At 40.6% G+C, this 22,277-nt stretch overlaps 1 protein-coding gene across 2 annotated transcripts in view; it reads left to right on the forward strand.

The window, feature by feature from the left end:
• The first annotated feature begins 213 nt into the window (after positions 1-213).
• LOC149203224 (sodium/hydrogen exchanger 2-like) overlaps positions 214-22,277 on the forward strand; it is a 213,195-nt gene continuing 191,131 nt past the window's right edge. The window contains exons 1-2 of one of the 2 annotated variants that reach the window (XM_089403364.1): positions 214-825; positions 936-1,054. In XM_089403364.1, the coding sequence (XP_089259490.1) occupies positions 619-825; positions 936-1,054 (326 nt within the window). In that variant the 5' untranslated portion in view covers positions 214-618. The remainder of the gene's footprint in view (positions 826-935; positions 1,055-22,277) is intronic. The other variant, XM_089403365.1, reaches the window with a different exon arrangement.

The raw sequence follows: 22,277 nt of genomic DNA on the forward strand, positions 1-22,277 counted from the left end.
AATACACACAAAAAAACACAAAATCTGTACAAGTCATGTGTGACAACATTACTGGCTAAGTAAGAAAATTGCGTGTTATCATAATACTCTTGTAATTATTTTGAAAACGTGGCATTATTTTGCAAACCCCTGAAATTCCGCGGCATCGATGCTCCAAGTGAGTCACATGGCAGGAATAACGACCCTACATCAAATGGCAAGGTTATCTTTAACTTAGTCGAAATAATGACCGGATACCCATGCCGGAGAGCCGCCTCCATGCTGTCGTGTATCGGAGGGAATAGAAGCAGGAGAGTCGGTAGCTGTCGGTTTTTGGGATTTGTGCTTAATTCAGTTGTTGTCAAGCTTTAGTTTCCGGGTTCAGCTACGCCATATCATCTTGATTTGTCGGGCTAAGCAAAATCTTTTGCTAATTGCCAGCTCCTTCAGCAATAAATCGGCTGATGCGAATCGGCAGCTGAATTGCTTTCTCTTGTTGCATAGACCCAGAGCGAGAATTTTCTATTACAGTTGGGAATGCGTAGGGAGCTTTGTCCGGAGCTTGAATTCCGCAACGCTAGATTCAGATTCGTTTTTTCTTGAAGCAAACCTGAAAATTATTGGGGATCTAGTTCAACCATGGGGCCTTCTATTGACCCAACCATGGTTGATCAGATGGGTCCTCTGCATTCATCTCTGGTGAAGATGGGTCTTGCTGGTACAACGCAATATAACTCAGTAGTTTCAATAACGTTGTTTGTCACTCTCCTCTGTGCTTGCATTGTAATTGGGCATCTTTTGGAGGAGAGCAGATGGATGAATGAGTCCATTACAGCACTAATAATTGTGGGTATATTTGTAGCCTTTTAAAAATTAATTCTATTTGCTCTGTTCTTTAGACCCAAATAAGAGTATTTTTCATGAGTTGTTTGTATTGATTTTCTCTGTGATGACAGGGTTTGTGCACTGGACTAATATTATTGCTATTTAGCAAAGGAAAAAACTCGCATGTTTTGATATTCAGCGAGGAGGTGTTTTTCATTTATCTTCTTCCGCCCATAATATTTAACGCCGGGTATGTTATGTAGAACAGAGAAGAAAACAAGACATTTTCTCCATTTTTTCAGCACTAATTATGACTTTTTGTTGGGTAAAGAAAACAGATCTGTTGTTTCTTAATTTGTACGTTAAACTCCCCAAACCACATAGAGCACCAGTAAACCATATCTAGTTATGCTATTATGGCATTACATACATATTTGCGCTTCAAACCCTTCATATTAAAAAAGAAACCTGACGTGCTATAAAAGGAGACCTATAGACATATAATTTAACATCGCGGTACATAAACAGATGTCATACCTAACCCAGTGGGTTAGGTCAACTGGGTTGAACGGACTGTTTCAAGGTGGGGTTCGCTGTGAGGTCTCTGGTTCTAGTTTGGATAAGGTTAGAATCCCGCAGAATCCCGTTGGGTTTCCATCTATTTTGGCTGGTGGTCGAGCTTTCCTCCATCTGGATATTCCGGAGAAGGTAGGGGTGCTCCCACGAGGTTTTCCTTAATTAAAAAAACAGATGCCATATGGCTTCAGACCAGAAAAGAAAAACATAATGAAATTGTAAGTACTCAGACAGAAGGTAATGATGAACCTTAAAACACCGGAGGAGAGCTTCTTCTTTCACGGGTACGAGGGAATTTCTTCTTCTATGTAGACTGGGTATTCCTGCTTTGCCATATTCCACCAGATATTCCAGTTATTTTTTGATGCTTTGTTCGAGGGCTTCATCCTCCTGCTGGTCTTTATCCACTGCTTTAACCAGTGCAATTAGTTTCTCGAGCTATAAAAACGTTGCTTGCTGAATTTAGCTTACCTGTTTGTGTTCCTTTCATCCTTGTCTTAGAGCCTTTCCTCAAATTCACCTACAGCAGGATACGGTGGGTACTTTCTTGGCTTTGAGAATCAGGATTGGATGATTCGGCATTATATCCTTGATGCTCCATGTAGGACTGAAGCCTCTCCTTCGGCTCAAATGAGTCATCAGATGTAGGCTCAGATGCTACAGCTGCTCTTGTTAACCATCTCACCCCTTTACCAGATTCGGCTATGCTTGCACTTGAACTGAGAGGCGGAGAAAAATGAAATCGAAGATAGAAAATGAAACCATGAAATTTCCATCCTTTCAACCAGAAAAACCTGCTAAATTAAATGATAAATGGGGGTGAGAGAAGGCAGTGGACTATTCTGCCTGCTTGCACCTGGGTTGTGTGTCCCATTGTCGTCCCATAAATTAACCTACAGCATGATACAGCTTATCAACTGTGCGCCGAGCTTTCCTGGATGTGAGAGCCAGGATACGACAGAGCTGGAATTATATCTATGATGCTCCATGCAGGACCGAAATTTATCCTTCGACTCAAATAAGTCATCAGATTTAGCCTCAGATGCTGCAACTGCTCTTTTTCGGCATCTCACTCCTTGACCAGATTCTGCAGTGCTTGGCCAAGTGACTGAGAGGAGGAGCAATAGAAGATGGAAACTGAGCCAGGCAACCCTGTCCCTTGAACCAGAAGAAAAACCTGCTAAATTAAATTATAAATGAGTACTAAGAGAAGGTGGTGGAATAATCTGCCTGCATGCCCCTTGCTTGTATGGTCAGGTGATCCTGCTGCCAGCCCAATCTGTTGATGTGCATGCTTTTTTAATCCTAAGAAGTCCCATCAAAGTTTTGAAGGTGTACCAGTGGGGTAGGGCAGGCATGTGTGCCTAGACACCTAGGAAGCTTAGGTGAAAGGAAACAGAGGCGCGGGATATGCTTCCTACACTAATCAATGAAAGGAGAATGTGCAGAAACTAAAATAAATAGGTGCAGCAAACACATAAGATATCAATAGCAAACCATTCAACAATGATTTCATGGGGAAAACCCTTTTGGGAGAAAAACCCCCCCACTCCAAAGCAAGAACTCAATGTATTATTCAGCAACAAGTTACAATACATTTACAGAGCTGCACTCTTAAACATGAGTTATTAGCAACATATAGTTTTTGGAGAAATTTTGTCAGCATAACAATACCTTTTTAACTCTTAATACCTTCACCCAAGAACTCAATATATACGCATAACTCTATGCATCAATCAATCCTCATTCAAGACACATTCATGCATTGATTGCTTGCATACATGCATTTTGTGGGTCATATGCATGCTCACTGAATACTGTAAATTTGCAGGCAATCAATGAGTGAATATCTTGAGTTTGCATGCAGGCCTACATGCATGAATCACATGCACCAATATGCATTCAAGGTGTATGATGCACTTTTCCTAACATTCTTCCACTTGTCATACACCTTGCCAGAGCTTAAGGGAGAATGCATCGCATTGTGAACTAGTTGCTAGGGGCCATGAAGCCCGTAGACTCACCACAACACCTGAACTTATTTGTGCTCTTTGGCTTAGTCAATGCATTTGCAACATTTTGCAAATTGTCAACTTTCTTGAGTATCACCTTTCCATTGTCTAGCATGTCTGGAACGAAATGTTATTGCATCTCCATATGCTTTGTCTTTGAATGAAAGGTCAGGTTCTTTGCTAGACAAATAGCATATCATACTGAATTATAATAGCTCTGTGACTTATCTACACATACGAACACAATTATATAAGTCAAATGGCCTCCTTATAGGCATGAGTAACTACCATATAATTTGCCTCAGCAGTGGACAAAGCAACCACAGCTCATAGCTTGCTCATCCAACTCCTTGCTTTGCTAAACGATTGGAACACATATCCATTGGTAGATCTCTTCCGATCTAGATCTGGTGCCCAATTAGAATCCATATAACCTCCTATCCACTAAGCATTGGTCCCCTGAAATATTATTGTTATAAGAAATCTAATACTTTGAAGTACGCTACAAATACCTGAAGTACTTCTTCATTGCAACTTATGTTGCAGGAAATGCCCCTCAACCTAGCATATCGATATTGGAAACGCCTTGAAACGTTGAAATGTGGCTGAAATGCCTGTATGGTGTTTCTAATTTGAAAATGCCAAACACCATTAAAAAGTTTAAGCAGTGTTTGAGCCCAAATTTGCCTCGTTTCCACAACTTTTTTGCTTGTGTAGGCTCACTCAAGTGCCCAAGAAGGGTGTGAGTCACTTCTATGGCAAAAAAAAATTAATTTATCACTAAAATTTACCTTTAATCACTCCAAAAACGAATTTATCTCCAATTAATTCATGCTTAGTTCTGTTGAAAAAGAACCTTGTTCGATTTTTTTTTTATGAGGACGAGGAAGGGGATTATTAGGTTATGTAATTGTACTTGTCTTTAACTCATGTTTTATTTAATTTTCAGCATATATAGCCATTATAAAGACTGATTTTGGATGTATAGCCTCATGTATAAAGGCCAATTTTGGAATTTTGGATGTATAGCTTCATCTAGAAAAGATAATTTTGGATTTTTCTTCATGTAATAATCTATGAGAGTTAATATAGACTTGGTCTTGCAAGATAATGTGTTATTAACTTATATATATATATATATATATATATATATGGGAGTCTTGAGTTGATTCATGGCTAATCATAGACATGAAAAAAACATGGAAATCTCAGGAAGTTTCCAAAATGGGTACGTCATATATATATATATATAGATATCTATATGACGTGTCACCCAAACGTTTCCATTGGTCATTTGTCTAGTTGTTTGTTTTGGAAACTTCCAGATGTTTCCACGTTTTGTGCAACTTAGATTGCAACCCAATGTTCATGTCTAGGATTAGCCATGAATCAACTCAAGACTCCCATTGCTTGGGCAATGCTTGGTTTGGTATAAACCATAGCATACATCAAACTGTCAACCTTACTCGCATGAGAAACTTAAGCCATATCCACCATCTCTATGGGTGTTGTAAGAAACTGCTCAATTGAAAGGCTAGCTTCCATAGAAATAGGATCACTTAATGGTTTGCAATTTTCCATGTGAAGATATTACAACATACAGTTCACATACTTACTCTAGCTCAACCAAACCTTCTTGTTTGTTGCATAGCTCCTTATCTCCATTCCTAAGATCTAAGTCAATAAAATTTAGATACGAATTTGGATGTAGATGTGGATCCATCATATTTTTGAAAATCCAGTATCTGAATAGGGTGGGGAAATTATAGGTATGAACTATATATTTAAAGATCTCGGCTTGTGGCTGCATCACCGTGTGTAGGAAAAAGCTTGGCTACTTGAAATAACCCGCTAGTGGGTACATAATGGGGCAAACTTCCAATTTATGTCACATGGTTTGAGTTCGAGTTCGATTTCGACAACAATTAAGTTCGATTCAAGTTCGAATTTTTTAATAAGATTCGGATGAGGTTCGCCTAATATATACATATACATATACATATACATATATATACATACACTAAAACATTATTACATTCATCCATAAACATTTTCCAGAAATTAAATATCAATAGTTATAGTTATAATTATATATATTTTATTAAATTTATTTTCATAAATATAACTTTTAATAATTCATAATATATATTATACATTATAATTCTCCATTTGCTTTTGGGACTTAATCTTAAACTATGGATATTTCTAGCTTGTATGGATTGGGGGGTAAGCAACATCGAATCCTACGTCAACCCTTATGATATGATATTAGATCAACCTTTCTATTTTTCATAAACCTTGAATTGTAGAAAGCACAAAAAGACCAAACCAGACATAGGGAAAGGAAGCTAGATGGAAGGCCCGCATTCAAGAGCGATGAGGGAAAGGATGGACCCGAAAGAAGATGACATTCAAGGGTAGTCTTATCCTATTCCATTATTGTTGTTTTCAGGGATTACGATTCCACTGACCTTACCATAATTGAAGCTTACCATAATGGGGCATATATCGTTGAGAGAAAACCCATTAGTGATTCAACAAAGGGAATTTATAAATTTATTTGAACTCATGTGCGCTGAGATCCATTGAAACCTGCGCTGAATTCGTATGAAGTTCAGATCTCAGCTAGAAACTCAAGCATTAAATGCAACGGTTTGAGGGCACACTTCCCTTCGTTCAACTACACATTTGACCACTGTATGGAGATCTGAGGAGTGAACCTAAACTAAACTTTAGCCAAGGTCTAAGGAGCGATCTTAAATTGAACTTTGGTCGAACCTTAGATGAATTTGACTTTTGTTTTGAGGTTCACTGAACTTCAAACCTCATTGCTGAATTTCCTGAAATTCTGCAACTGCTATGATGAACAGTCTGAAACTACTTTTATTTTCACCAAGACATAGAATTTCTCAATAATGAAAGCAGCGAAATTAAACACAGAGATAAAGACACAATAACACAATAACACAATTTTTTTTTGGGAAACCTAATTGGGAAAACCCTCTTCTTAATGTGGTATTTATTGACTGACCAAATAGATCAAATACGAAGCAATCTCTCCCTTGAGAACAAAGCTGTTCTCTTGCTGATCTATCGTAGACTTGCCCTGCCAACCCTTGATCCCAACACCTAAATCCTAGCGCCCTTGTGATCTCCTATTACTTAGGACACCAACTCTTTGCACTCTCCATAATTAAAGCTCTCTCACAACCTATGAGCTTTGTCTTGTCACAAACCTTTGTGCACAAAACAATTGTGAATTCTTTTGCCTTTGTCCGTCCTTTATAGATTTGATCCATGCTAAATTAGGAAAGTACAAGTTTAGATCTTGAGTTGTGATTGACAAGTTAACTGAGTCGAACTAGTTCTCTCCCCAATCATCATTGGAGTCATAACTCATCCTCTTTTCAACCAATAACTAAAGTCCCAACTTGTTCTATCTGAACTCGTATTGCCAAGCAATCCTGTAGTCAGACTGATGAAGACTAGGACTCACCTAAGACCTTACGATCTAGCCCCACTTTAGCTTTGGGGCATGTTTGGGAGACAAACTCTACTAATTATAAATGTTTAAAAACATAAATAATTGGTGGAGGAAAAAAAACTCCCTAGAGTGAAACTCTTTGGTAAAAATCATAGGCTTACCTAGATGTTTTACATGGCTTTATAAACATACTAGGATCATTTTTACATCAAGGCCCATAGGGCTACAAAATTTGGATTACAATATGAAGACCAGAAGTTGTAAGATGATGATGAAATCTGAATTTGTTTTCATTGTTCTGCACTGTACTCTGCTCGAGGGGTGGTTGACACATGAGAGGTCAATAGGAAACTTAGTGGCATATTGTCTAAACTTATGGCAATGGAAGCACTTGATCTTGCGTAGATCCTTCTTCTTTCCCTTCTGACTGGACTTGGCCACTCCTTGGCCCTTGGCCTTGCTGCTCTTGCATGTCAAGGCAAAGTTCTCCTCGTCCTCTATCTTCATCGATCTACCATCTATGGTCCCTCTCCGGATCTCTTTCTGAACACAGTGAGTCCATAGCCTTTCCTTACTGGGAAAATTTTCTCTGCCACTTACTGCATCTTGCAAACGATACCAAGACTTGTGAAGTCCTAGAATAGTAAAACTCACAAGGTCATTCTTTGGTGCAGTCACGCCCATACCACCCAGCTCATCTCATACCTCAGTGAACTTTGACAAATATGTGACGATTGGCTATCCAACGCTCATCCGAATATTCCTTAGCTCCTCCTTAAGAGCAAGTTTCCTGATATCACTGGTACTCTGATATAGATCTAAAATAGTTTTGAACATCTCAAAAGTTGTCTTTGTAATGTCCCTCCTAAATTATTTTGGAACAGGATTAATTTCTATATTTTGGGGCTGATTTTGGAGGTGATGGGGCCCATTCGATATTATTAGGAGGCTAGACTTAGTAGAAGTTATTTCGATGTAGTTAATTTGTACGTGGGGACCACCCACATTAGGAGAATACACATTCCCTAGTTCGATTTGCATGGAGGGGAAATTGCTGGTTAAGTGAGGGACCCACGATGGAGGAAAAATGGAGGGAAAAGTGCTCCACGAAATCTATATAAGGAAGGCAACTCTCCTTATTTTAGCATCTTATCTTTTTACATATTGAACTCAATCTTAATTGCTCTAGATGCTTAGCTGGGTTACTGCGCTGTTTAGCACACGAGTGTCTCCAAGCAAAGATCTCAATCCTTGCTTTAGTGGATTTCGAGTGCCAGCCCTAGGAGGGAATTCTTCTTCATCTCAGTTCGTAGCAACAACAGGGAAACAAGTTACAACTGTTGTAAGTCGAGTACCAGCAGCAGGGGGAGTTACAGTAGCGGGGGATTGCGCAGTCACAACGTGAGGCACTCCGGGAAGTTGGGGAGACAAGAGCATCCTTTCATCATTTTCAGGGGTATAGAGGGAGACTACAGACAAGAGGGCCATCCTACACGCAACTCTCATTTCATCACATGCAGCATTGCATCATCTCCTCCATGATTGCGCAGTCATTAGAGTGAGACTCTTTGGGCAGCACCATCCGAGGGAGTTTGGGGCTGGCGTGTTGGGAGATCATTCGGAGGGCCATTTGAGGAGGATTGCTGGGGTTGGGAGAGCAGAGATTGACACGATCAATCACAACGACAGAAATTCGAAATTGGAGGAGGGCCAACCTGTGAAGGGTCAATTTTTGAAGGTTGGAACCAATGGAAACCCTTTCTAGGTTTTTTTGGGTTTTGGGCAAGGATCACACTCCTAATTTTATATAATTTTCTTGGCAGGTCTAAAGGGTCAAATAGGGGTCCCAACTCAGTCAGTAGCTAGAGGAGCTAAGGGGAATTTGGGCCAAAATTCTGAGGTCAACATTTGGCCAATTCCTTTGTGGGTTATTATGGGTTTCTTGCGTAGAGGCTGGGATTAATTTCCCATAATTTTCTGAGCAACAGGGAAGGCTCTAACAACAAATCATTTCAGGGAGCAACACCTTTCTGGGTAGTAACAACTACCAACAGATTTGAGGAGGGTGTTCCATTGTTCATTTTGGGCTTTTGCTAGCTTGCCTAGAGCAAGCCCAGGTGCACACATTCTAGCACCTTGTTGTACACCTTTTCCCATTTAATAAAATGAGTAAACAACGCAGTTTGGTTGCCAATTTTGTGGTCTGATGGTCTGATTTAATTTTATGGGCGTTATTTTTATTGTCCGCTTTGCATAGCACTATTTTCCAAAGTTTGGAACATTACAGTGGTATCAGAGCATGATCTTGGCCCAACTGTGGGAAACTAGCAAGAAGATCATGGAAGCTTTGGGTATGAGTGTACAATGACGGGTGAAATCAGAGACAAACCCATGGCTCAAAGGAAATCTAGTATGTAGAAATTCTGGGGAAGAATTCATTGGGACGATGAGCGGTTAGCCCAATTGAGGAGGGTGACAGACCAAACCCATTCTCACCCTTACATCAGAGACGTTAGAGGTGAGCAGGCTGTGGGGGTGTAGCCATCTACATCATGTGGGGAAAGTCGACCAGATCAGGGCACCAAATCTCCTAAAAAGGAGCAGGCACGACAAAGATAGTTAGAGGGTGAGACCAGGGGGTGCCTTTGTTGGTGGAGACCTGGCTTTAGATATCAGGAGTCTGAGGAGGAGGTTGAGCATGATGCTGAGAGCCCACAGGATGGTGAGGAGTACATTGATGTACCCGATGTGGCACATGAGTCTCCTTTATTAGAGACCTCTTTGATAGCCCCAATTGATACCTTGGTGGAGAAGATAGAGCCTACACACATAGAGCCATCTGTTGAGGAGGAGCCACCCATGGATGAGATGCCAACAATTGTTAAGGTATCTGAAGCTGTGACCGAGTTTACAGGCGATAGATGCCCACGACAATTCCACCAGTTTCAGGCCGACCTTCTAGCATTAAAAAGGAAGGTCGCATTAGTGCGTGAGGCTATTTTGCAGCAGAACGAGGAGCTGGAGGGCATGAGAGCGGTTTGTGTCGAGTCCACGACCAAATTGACTCACGTTGGGGGGCGGTTGGATTCCCTACTGGTGCAGCTAGAGTGCACGTTGGAGCGTGAGAGCAGCCCTCTTCGGGCATACATAGACGGGGTTGGTAGCACTGTTAGGTTACCTTGGCCCATTGGACAGAGAGAGACAAGCTACCTAGTTAGATTTTATGTATTGACCAGGATAGCGAAATGAGACGACCGAGTTGCACAGGGTGCAACACCCGTATGTTGGGGTTGTTCTATGTGCAGGAATTCGTGCATTCGATCCCTCTTTTGGGGTTGGGTGGCGAGAGATTCTGAGTTGGTACGCGATGGAGTGGGCTATGGAGATGGTAGTGGACCCAGGTGGAGCTTAGCAGGAGTTTCCAGGCACTAGGGATGCCGGAAGCCCCGAATGGCATTGGGATCTGGGAGGGATCACCTATCATTTCCCAGGTATACCTGTTGGCTACGACCTAGAGGGTATAGTTGACTTAGTAGTCAAGTGTGCACCTCCGCTAGGAGAGTTTCAGTCAGCATCAGTGGCCAACCAGTTTATGGACATGCTTCTTGGGTTGACTTGGTACGACGTTTGTACACAAGATCATGGGGTGATCAGCACGCTCTGACAGGAGTTTGTCGGAGGAGGTGGCATTTACAAGCCACCATATGGCACCTTGTATGGAGTTGGGGATTCTTCACTTTTGTGTGGGGCATAAAGGACACAAAGGAGCAGCGCAGGGGTAGCATCACTGCTGACACATAGGGAGATTCACTTCTCGAAACCTTCAGGGAGGATTTGGAGTGAAGATCCATTCACTGGAGGGTATGATGATGTGACGATGGAGGTGATGATAACGGTTGGGTGTGGGCTGACGCATAGGGACACAGCTTTAGGCCATCTCATTTGGGGATGGGTAGGAGCATTGGTCTGCAGATGGGCATGGAGACGCATGGGGAAGTGCCTCACATTGCATTGAGTACATGTGGGGAGTGATTGGTGCAGTGGCATAGGCGGGACACAGGATGGTATAGGATGGCATAGTTGTAGCCGGGGGTATCCAGTGGTGTATAGGGACAGGTTGCGACATATAGTGGCATGTCGAGGAATGCGGTGTTGCTTGGTGGTGTGTAGTGACGCAACAGGCTCTTGGAGTGTTGCCTCCAAGGAGGCATATGGACAAGGTCATTAGGTGTACCATTGGATGCAGCTCACCTAGGATCGATGAGGACATTGTTGAGCATCTGGGGACACCATGCTTAGCGGAGACAAGGCTTCGAGGGAGTTATCAACAAATTCGAGGCGGAGAGAGTGTCATCTGTAGGATCACTCTTGGGCATTTTGGCAGAATGTTGATCATATCGTTTGGGACATACCCGCCCATCATCCTCCAGTGTTGCTTACAGTCACAGAGTGTTTGGTTGTTTCCCCTTGACACTCTCCATTTAGGCAGTAGGGTATGGGAGGCTCACCCTAGATAGTTGGATGAGACACTGCGTGCCATTAGTCGGGAGGAGACTCTTCAGTTGAGACCCTTGGTAGGAGCACGAGTTGTCGGATACAGGCTTAGGGATGGCGTGGTTGATAGTCGAGGTAGCATATATTCCACCCCTGAGCTCACACTTGAGGGACGGTGGATGGTAGACTTCGTCTACAGGAGGGTACCCAGACTCCGAGCAGTGTCGAGGTGTATCATCAGGAGTTGGGATAGCAGATTTCACTGCGTGGTCTGGCAGGAGCAGGGCAGGTTCACAGGCATGAGACCTACTCCTTATACTTGGGGTCCACCCAGGGAATACATACAAGGATCGGAGATGAGGGCCAGATGGGTTCTAGTTGGTAACAACATTACACAGCGACATCCTGTGAGGAGTGGGAGTTATGAGCTCCTCGTATGTTTGGGGAATCTGGGGATCCAGTTGGCGGGTAGATCACTCCACTTTGTGACAAGCAGGGTCATGGCAGAGGATGATCCAGTTCACTTTGGGTTTGACACATGGGGGACAATTGAAACCTCCACTGCATGGCGAGGCAAACTTGTCCTTTTATGGCTCAGAGTTGAGATTGGCAGTGGAGGGGTAGATGTTGGCATCATGGGGATGCTTGGGTAGGATGAGCTTGACTCTCACAGATTTTTCGCCACTAGGCCTCAGGAGGGGAGGATACTGTCTACGCACGATGGGGAGTATATCATAGTCAGAGTATCGCAGCCTCAGCGTGGTGGCACCACTTTGGGACTAGCAGGGAACTAGGGGATCACAACTCTTCACAACTCAATAACCTTTAGGTATGCGCTAGCTACTACAGGGGGAGATCATACAAATCTTCCATTGGGCTTTAGCAAGTCATTGATGGAGTAGGGGACTTCTAGTACTTGCACCAGGCTGTATAATGAGTGGAGTGAGAGGAGCTTCATGTTGGACAGAATGGCCTGGGATCCTGGTATTGAAGGATTCTTTCATATTAGGACAGTGCAGAGGTTAGGCACGATCCATTGGCACATCTGGGACCCTGGAACATTTTGCAGTGATAGTGGGGAGCAACAGTTAGAGAGAATGCTTGCTCAGGGATTGCCTGAGGACAAGCAATTTTTTTTGTGCATTGGAGGAGCTTGCTGGATGAGGATGCTACTTGGGATGCCGAGTACATACTTGAGCATCTAGCACTGAAGTTGCTTGGGGACAAACAACATTTGGGAGGGAAGGACTGTAATGTCCCTTCCTAAATTATTTTGGAACAGGATTAATTTCTATATTTTGGGGCCGATTTTGGAGGTGATGGGGCCCATTCGATTTTATTAGGAGGCTAGACTTAGTAGAAGTTATTTCGATGTAGTTAATTTATACGTGGGGTCACCCACACTAGGAGAATACACATTCCCTAGTTTGATTTGCATGAGGGGAAATTGATGGTTAAGTGATGGACCCACGATGGAGGGAAAATGAAGGGAAAAGTGCTCCACGAAATCTATATAAGGAAGGCAACTCTCCTCATTTCAGCATCTTATCTTTTGACATATTGAACTCAATCTTAGTTGCTCGAGCTGCTTAGCTGGGTTACTGTGCTGTTTAGCACACGAGTGTCTCCAAGCGGAGATCTCAACCCTTGCTTCGGTGGACTTCGAGTGCCAGCCCTAGGAGGGAGTTCTTCTTCATCTCAGTTCGTAGCAGCAACAAGGAGACGAGTTACAACAGTTGTAAGTCGAGTACCAGCAGCAGGGGAGTTACAGTAGCGCGGGGATTGTGCAGTCACAGCGTGAGGCACTCCGGGAAGTTGGGGAGATAGGAGCATCCTTTCATTATTTTCAGGAGTATAGAGGGCAACTACAAACAAGAGGGCCATCCTACACGCAACTCTCATTTCATCACACGTAGGACTGCGTCATCTCCTCCATGACTTCGTAGTCATTGGAGTGAGACTCTTTGGGGCAGCACCATCTGAGGGAGTTTGGGGTTGGGGTGTTGGGAGGTCATTTGGAGGGCCATTTGAGGAGGATTGCCGAAGTTGGGAGAGCAGAGATTGACAGGACCAGTGACAACAACAAAATTCGAAATTGGAGGAGGGCCAAGCTGTGATGGGTCAATTTTTGAAGTTTGGAACCAATGGAAACCCTTTGTGGGTTTTTCTGGGTTTTGGGCAAGGATCACACTCCTAATTTTATAGAATTTTTTGGGCAGATCTGAGGGTCAAATAGGGATCCCAACTCAGCTAGCAGCGAGAGGAGCTAAGGGGAATTTGGGCCAAAATTCCGAGGTCAACATTTGGCCAATTCCTTCGTGGGTTATTCTGGGTTTCTTGCGTAGAGGCTGGGATTAATTTCCCATAATTTTCTGAGCAACAGGGAAGGCTCTAACAACAGATCATTTCAGGCAGCAACACCTTTCTGGGCAATAACAACGTAGCTCTTGGGCTAGATTACTAGTAGATTTGAGGAGGGTGTTCCATTGTTCATTTTGGGCTTTTGCTAGCTTGCCTAGAGCAAGCCCAAGTGCACACATTCCAACACCTTGTTGTACATCTCTTCCCATTTAAAAAAATGAGTAGACAATGCAATTTGGTTACCAATTTTGTGGTCTGATGGTCTGATTTAATTTTATGGGTGTTATTTTTATTGTCCGCTTTGCATAGGACTATTTTCCCTAGTTTGGAACATTACAGTCTTCTTCTCATGGATATGAAGAACTATATGATCTCTGACCCTTTCTAGAATAATCCTCCTTGCCTTGATATCATTCTTAGTATGCTGGGTCAACTGTTGGGGATCTTGTGCTGGTGGTATAGCCTACCTCACAAATTCTCCCACACCATTATCCTCCAAAACTATCATGATGCTCCCTTTCCATGGAACGAAGTTAGAGGCTCCCTCTAAACAGTGGTTTGATCTCAGCCGTTGGAACACCATTTTGCTTACTTAGAGAGCTTTCCTCCACAAACTGATCAACTATGCTTTACAAAAATCTGCGCTCTTATTGCCTTGTAGTCCTTCATAAGGACTGTACTTTAGGACATGTTGTCGCCTAAGATTCACACCTTAATGTGGGCAAAGTCCCAATCCCACCAAGTGTGGTCTTTAATGCGCAACATTTAGAGAAGGGTCTGTCACTTATTCCCAACTCTCTCCGTTTAAACTCTCTCCTAGCTAAACCAAGAGGGGTGGTACCTAAAGATGATTCTAAGAAGGAAACTTGCTAAGGATAACAAGCTCTAGGAGATTAATGATGTTAGTCGAATTAGTTAAGGCTTCATCAATTTAGCAACTTGAATGAGATCTTAAGATTAGATTGATTAGCAAGTATGAACAATTAGGAGCATATAACAATCAATAATTTAGATAACTCAATTATGTTCACTAGATATCTTGCAAGACAAATATGGTTAGACCAATGCCAAATATTCTTGCAAGAGATAGATGCTCACAAATGAATTTATAATACTCGTAGATGAGATATGTCAAGAAGATCACCAAGTTACACAATTACAAAAGCTACAATAAAATCACAAGAGATTATGCACAACTTGAGATATGAACAATAGAGATAAATTAAGACTTGCAAGAAAAATACAACTTATACTTGTATTAAAGAGAAATGCTCTAAAAGATAGAACAATATCCAAGGACAATGAGCATGTAATTGAAATTGACAAGTACAAGAGCAATGAGATGTAAGGCTTGCAAGTAGAATGAAATGCTCATAATTCAACTTGTACAATAACCAATTGTAAGATCAAACAAAGTCGCGAGTGTGTGATGGCAAAGTGGTCTTGTTATATTTTAGTTAAAGCCTATTCTAGGGTGAGGCTTCCTCTCAATTTCTCTAAACTTGGTAAGGATTGAGGTGAATTGCAAGAAGGCTAGGATGAGGAGGCACTTGTCCTTCATTAATGATACCACCTAGATTGCAAGACAACCCATGTGCCTTCGTGTTCCTATAAGGGTTCCACCACAAGAGAACTGCGAGGTCACGTGTTTTACTTTTTCTCCAAACTCAAATTTATAGAATTGAATGACAATTAAGGAAGTATATCCTAAAGTTATATCAACCAAGCATATGCTTGGAGGTAAATTTTAAATAATGCAATAAGCAAACTAGATTTAAAATGCAAATTAGAGAGTTAACGCAAGTGCTCCAATTGATGTACAATTAGAAACCAAAATGCTGAAAATGTGAAATGGCTTATTGGAATATTAATTAGAAGTATCACTTCACTTATAATTGGTCGTTTTAATTGATTATAATGTGCTTTAAGAGTGCTCAATGACCAATGGAGCAAATGCAAGTTATACATTGAGGCACAAGTAAATGAGATCAAGAAAATCTTGAAACTAGATGTTAGAGAGGCTACTTCAACTAGAATGCAAATGAGAGCAAGATAAAGGTAGTCAATTGCAAATTAGATCAAGTAGTGAAATAAAACCAAGCTAATCAATTATGAAGTGATTAGAAGATTGGAAACTAGATAATTAGATAATGCAAGAACTAAAATAATCTAGCAAGTTAGTGATCAATCAATCAAGAAGATCTCCTAGCAAATGAGTAGAAGGGATACCATGGGGAAAACCCCAAGCCCCCTCAAGAAGAAATCCTTTGTTATTATTACAAAATGAGACCCTCTTAAGGAGATGAGAGGGCCTAGATCTTAAAGGAGGGTTTGCAAATAAAATGAGCTTCAATGAGCTTAATACCCCTTCCTCAAAGAGCTAAGATTTATGAAAATTATTTACAACTTTTTTGTGGTAAAATTACAAGGAAATTCCTTCGAGAGAATTTGATCTCCCTTTCAAAATTTTTCGCTTCAGGTGCAAGACGTCCAAGGGATGAGGAAATTTGCAAAAAAGAGAGGGGAGGCCTCTCTAGGCTTGTAGCTTAAAGAGAAAGGCCTAAAAAATTTTCCAGCTTTCACAAAAGAATAGATCTGAATTTTCCAAGCCTCCAAACAATGCTTCTCTCCAAATCGATCGTGAACTTTTCCTCAATTTTTTTTTACTCCAAACCGTCCAAAGATTTTTGCTCAAGAGGAAGGAGAGGCTCCTCCTATGCTTGCGGCTAGAAGAGATGAGCCTCAAAATGATGACGACTTGCTTAAGAAATTCGATGTCTGCCTCAAGAATGAAGACGACCTAAAAAAATTGATTTCTTTGAAACCCTCGCTGTCTAGGAGAGAGGAGAGGGTTTGATCAATCAAGCAAGTATTTAGCTTCAGAAAAATTAATTTGCCTTTAATCCTCAAGTCTCCACCTGCAAGAACAAAATTATGAAGGTTTCAAGACAAACCCTTGCTCCCTTCTTCAAATCTGCAAAAATAGAGAAGAGACCCAAGAAATATATACAAGATCTATACAAGAAAAATATATGTACAAGAGGGTTAGAAAATATATACAAAATATTTACAAAATTTACAAATCTACTAGTCCAAAGAGTGTGAGTACAACTCTGCTCTTGGGTTGCAAAAATATAAGCTCTAAAATAGCTAGATTGTTCAGTTAAATCACGATAATAGAGAGATAGATCTTGAAATATAAAATGATTTCAAGACCAATGGCAAGGAAACTCACTTCAATTTTTTTTCAAATGATAAGTCTTTAGAAGAGATTAATGTGGGTTTGTTCACTTCTATGCTTGAGAGTTGGTTGGTTCAACCGAAAACGTTCCCAAACGCTCAAGATCCAATTCAAAAATAATAATTTTTACACACTTCCAAAAACATATTGTTAGATCCAAATGGGATTGGATAGTACAATGAAAAGGAAGACTAGGGGTTCAACCGAAAACCCACTAGCGCTTCTAGATCTAGAGTATTTCCCCAATCCAAGTATCAATGCAAGATAACTATACACCAATAAATCCACAATGGCAAATGGAAATAACAATTAATAACATTAGTAGAATATTAAGCACAATGAATCAGTAAAATATTACCATAGTCATGGAAGAATAACACCACAAAAATTTTACCCCCAAAGACTTCCTTTATTATTCAAAAAATATCTAGTACATAGTCCAACAAAGCTGCAGATCCAAGAGCTTGAGTACATCATGCTTCAATGAGAGAGCAAAGCCTCACTTTATAGACAATATGAGAGAGAGGAGCCTCTCCAAGTGAAAACGGCTAGATGCCTTGAGCAAACGGCTAGATCCAAGGAGCAAGTGGCTTGATCCATGTCAAAAAATTTCAATCCATTGATGAGCTGCGTAGATCTCTAGGAGGAGAGACGTTTGCATTGAAGGAGGAGTTGGATTGACCCAAATTTTGATCTTGGAGTGGTTTGGACCACAAAAATATTTTTATCCTTCTTTTTTCGAAAAACTCTCAAATCAATTTAACCATCATGGACCATCCTTTTAAGAAAATTGATTTTGCTAGGACATGGGCCTTTTTTTTGGACTATCGAATTTTTCCTTGGGCCATGGAATTCCCACAAATTTTTGACTTGATTGTAATATTTGGGAATTTCCATCTCATTTTTTTTTTAATAATTTTCACTTGGAGATAATTTTTATTTTTCTCTCATTTTATTTTTTGGCTAATTATTTGCCATTTTTTTGCAAAAAATTAGAAAAATGGGTTTTGAGGGGTAAAGACATATTTTTCCACCCTCAAAGTGTGTTTAGATAGAAAGTCGAGGTGTAAAGGTCTAATTTCGATTACTCATACCCCCTACAAATTCTATAGACACCACTTATTATATCTTATATCAAACTACATAGAAAAAATCCCGTCCAAAGGGGAATTTTGACAATTAAAAACTGACCCCTAGACACAACCAAATTCTGCGACATTTTAGAGATGATCTAGCATGTCAATTTACATCGACACTATACACTAGGATTCACTTAAGACTTTACCATCAAGTCTCAGTCCAACTTTGGGGGATATTTGGGAGAAAAACTCAACTAATTATTTAGTGTTAAGAAACACAAATAATTAGCTAAGGAAAAAAATCTCTAGAGTGAAAACTCTCTAGTAAAATCTTAAGCTACTTAGGTGTGTTACATGACTCAATTTTCATCATACTAGAATCATTTTTTACAATAACCTCACAGGGTTGCAAAATTTGGAATACAAAGCGCTGACAATCTACATCAAGATGATGATGAAGTTATGAAATTCTCACTGTTCTGACCATGATGGAATGCGTTGAAATGTGCTTTGGCATGGAGTCTTTGACAATTCATTAGTTGTCACTTGAGTGATCAACATCTGGCTCCACGTGCGGACGCGTACTTTCTTGAAAGCATGCAAGAATCTTGAATCTACAACCAAGCCACACAAATTACATCAAGCAACCTCCATTCACATATATATAAGAAATCACTATATAAAATCAAGTACTGGAATAGAAACACTATTCTAACAAACTGAAATAAAAATCTAATCTAATAACAAGGGATAGAAATCTATTTTACGAGCAGGAAATGGAAATGCTGAAATCCATCAAGCCTCAGTCCAACTTTGGGGGATATTTGGGAGAAAAACTCAACTAATTATCTAGTGTTAAGAAACACAAATAATTAGCTAAGGAAAAAGGAAAAAAATCTCTAGAGTGAAAACTCTCTAGTAAAATCTTAAGCTACTTAGGTGTGTTACATGACTCAATTTTCATCATACTAGAATCATTTTTTACAATAACCTCATAGGGTTGCAAAATTTGGAATACAAAGCGCTGACAATCTACATCAAGATGATGATGAAGTTATGAAATTCTGACTGTTCTGACCATGATGGAATGCGTTGAAATGTGCTTTGGCATGGAGTCTTTGACAATTCATTAGTTGTCACTTGAGTGGTCAACATCTGGCTCCGCGCGCGGACGCGTACTTTCTTGAAAGCATGCGAGAATCTTGAATCTACAACCAAGCCACACAAATTACATCAAGCAACCTCCATTCACATATATATAAGAAATCACTATATAAAATCAAGTACTGGAATAGAAACACTATTCTAATAGACTGAAATAAAAATCTAATCTAATAACAAGGAATAGAAATCTATTTTACGAGCAGGAAATGGAAATGCTGAAATGAAATCTATTCTATGAGAGTAGGGTTGGAAATACGGTACAGAGGATGCCCTATGGCATCAAATGTCATCTTTGTAGAACAATTTGAGCATTTGGCCATTTGCTGGTAAATCAAGTGGCTCACCATCCAATGTGCTGAAATGGAAGGAATTCTGTCCATCTATTCCTCTGATGATGTACGGTCTAAGCCATAAGCTATCGAACTTTCTGTGATTTCTCGGCGTCTCGTTACTGCAATCCCATAGGAGTACCACGTCTCCCACTTGAAAAGGCCTAATTCTAGAAGATTTATCAAAATTCTTTTTAATTTTAGCTTGATTTTTACAATTATGCTCAGAAGGCTTTCTTCGAGTTTCATCCAACTCCACTATCTGATCAATTCTACGTTGAACAACATCTTTCTCAGAAGTGAAATTTTGAAGGAGCCGGTAAGCTGGAAGCCTAAGGTTCACAGGTAAAGTTACATCCAGGCCACCTACAAGTTCAAAGGGATTTTTTCCCATAGAACTCTTCTTTGTAATCTTGTCTGCCCACAATGCATACTTGATTTTACTATCCCAAGCCCGCTTATTGTCCCCTACTATCTTTTTGATAATGGTTATCAAATTCTTATTACTAGATTCAGCAAGACCATTACCTTGCGGATAGTAGTTTGATGAATGGGACAAAATAATGCCACACTTAAAACAAAAAGATGAAAACTTTGAAGAACTAAAAGCTTTGGCATTATCAGTGGTAATCTGGGCTGGGATCCCAAATCGAGTGATAATCTTATTTTCAATAAAGTCCATAACAACCTTTTCAATGGCGTTCTTCGTAGGAATGGCCTCTACCCACTTAGTAAAATAATTAGCAGCAGTCAAAATCTAGGAATAGCCATTACTAGCATTCTCACTAAATTTTCCTATGAAATCCAAACCCCAATGTTGAAAAGGAGTCTTAACAACCACTCGTTGTAAGAGCAAGGTAGATAACCTTTGCTTCCAAGTAAACAATGGACATGCTTGGCAACTTCTAACATGCTTGTGCGCATCCGAAAAATGTTGTAAGCCAATAATAACCAACTCCCAAAATTTTGTGGGTAGTTGTCTTCTTGGCATAATGCCCACCACAAAATCCTGCATGAAACTCAGAAATAAGCTTCTTTGCCTCAACTTCATCTACACATCTAAGTATTACCCCTTCCGGATTTCTCCATCCAAGACCATCTTTCATGATGCAATACTTAGTTTCTTTTATCCTTAGAGCTCTTCTCCTATGAGCAACTAAGTGGCTAGGACATGTAAGATTTTGAAAATAGTAAATAATATCACTGTACCACTCAAGTTCTCCTAACCTTTGAAGCTCAGGTGAAATTGAGACTTTTGATGAATCATTCTAAGAAATCAATCCTAAAGCCTTCTCATTTCCTTTGGTCAAAATCTGGGCCAATCCTTGGCCCTTAACAAGCTTAGTGGGTCTGATTTCCAAATCATATTCTTGAATCTTAGTGACCCATCTAGCTCAAGTACCTAAGCAATCAATTTGAGTAAATATATCTTTAATTGCAGAATGTGGGATGAAAGCAATCACTTTAAAATATCCCACATATGTCTTGAAATGCTTAAGAGATTTGATCAAGGCATAATCTTGCTTCTCCATAGTACTATAATTCAATATAGAACTCTAAAGCGCCCTACTAATGAAAGCAATCGACTTCTCATGTCCTTCCTTATTCTTTTGAAGCAACACACCCACAATAGCGTCCTCTGAAGCAAAAGAAAAGATCACAAACTCCTTTGAATAATTCGAGCTCACTAAAACATAGGCCTTCTCAATAGAACCCTTGATTTCTTGAAAAGCCTTCTTACCATCATCTTTTCATACAAATTTGGCATCTTTCTTCAAGGAACTTTGAATAGGCTTAATGTTAATTTTTGGTATGTTCTATGCTAGAGCAATTTATTTGAATTTTCACAATTGGCAATCACATCAGCATTATGATAAACTGCAGATAGAACATAAATATAAAACGCAGAAGACAAGCCAAGACAAGAGGACACAAGATATGGCGCAAGCCAGGGACAAACCCCACAATGTGTGGGGAAACCCTTTGATCAAATCTTCTTTTATCTTCAAAGTTCAGCAGAGAGAGAGAGATAGAGTACAATGATTTTAAGTCAATACTTGACTTGCCAAATAGGAGATCAGACATCAGAGATCTTCACCTTGAAGATGACACAATGAGGTTGCAGATCTGATCCCAAGGACTGAAGATATGTAGCAGATGAACAGCTCAGTCAGTTACCCATATTACTGAAGCTTTCCTTCCATAAGACTCTCCTTCCTTTGCCGATTCACTGATCATGTCAAGGCTGCTAATCTGGTACCTTTCATAAGGACTGGTGCATGGCAGACCTGGTCATTTGTTAGGGCACCCTCTGAGAGCCACAACACCTTAACCATGCCCCACAGTTCACCTGATTACTGCAGCTAGCTTTCATACAATCCTCCAATGATACGCTGCCTTATAGGGCTGCTTACCTTCTGAACGCAGCTACTAAATAAAGGCCTCCAACTGCTGGCTATGGCCTGCGGCCTAGCCCATCAGTGGACTGTAACTTTAGTCCCTTCAAACAGTGATCCAAACAGCTCCTTAAACTACTGTCCCTAGCTCCTCCTTTTTGCGGATTCTTTTGCTCAGCACACCGAGATCAAGAACAGCTTGATTATGCCCAAACAATCCTGAAATAGGCCACGCTGTTACCTACAGCAATGCAGCATTATGTCAGCGGCTTAGGTGACAGCAACTGGGTCTCTTTGAGCTGTGTATAAGGGCTCCCCTTACTGCGGCTAAGGGCAC

The sequence above is a fragment of the Pinus tabuliformis genome, chromosome 2_1, assembly GCF_031772625.1.
Source record: "Pinus tabuliformis cultivar Carrire ecotype Pingquan chromosome 2_1, CPIR1, whole genome shotgun sequence".
In the NCBI taxonomy this organism is placed as follows: Eukaryota; Viridiplantae; Streptophyta; class Pinopsida; order Pinales; family Pinaceae; genus Pinus; species Pinus tabuliformis.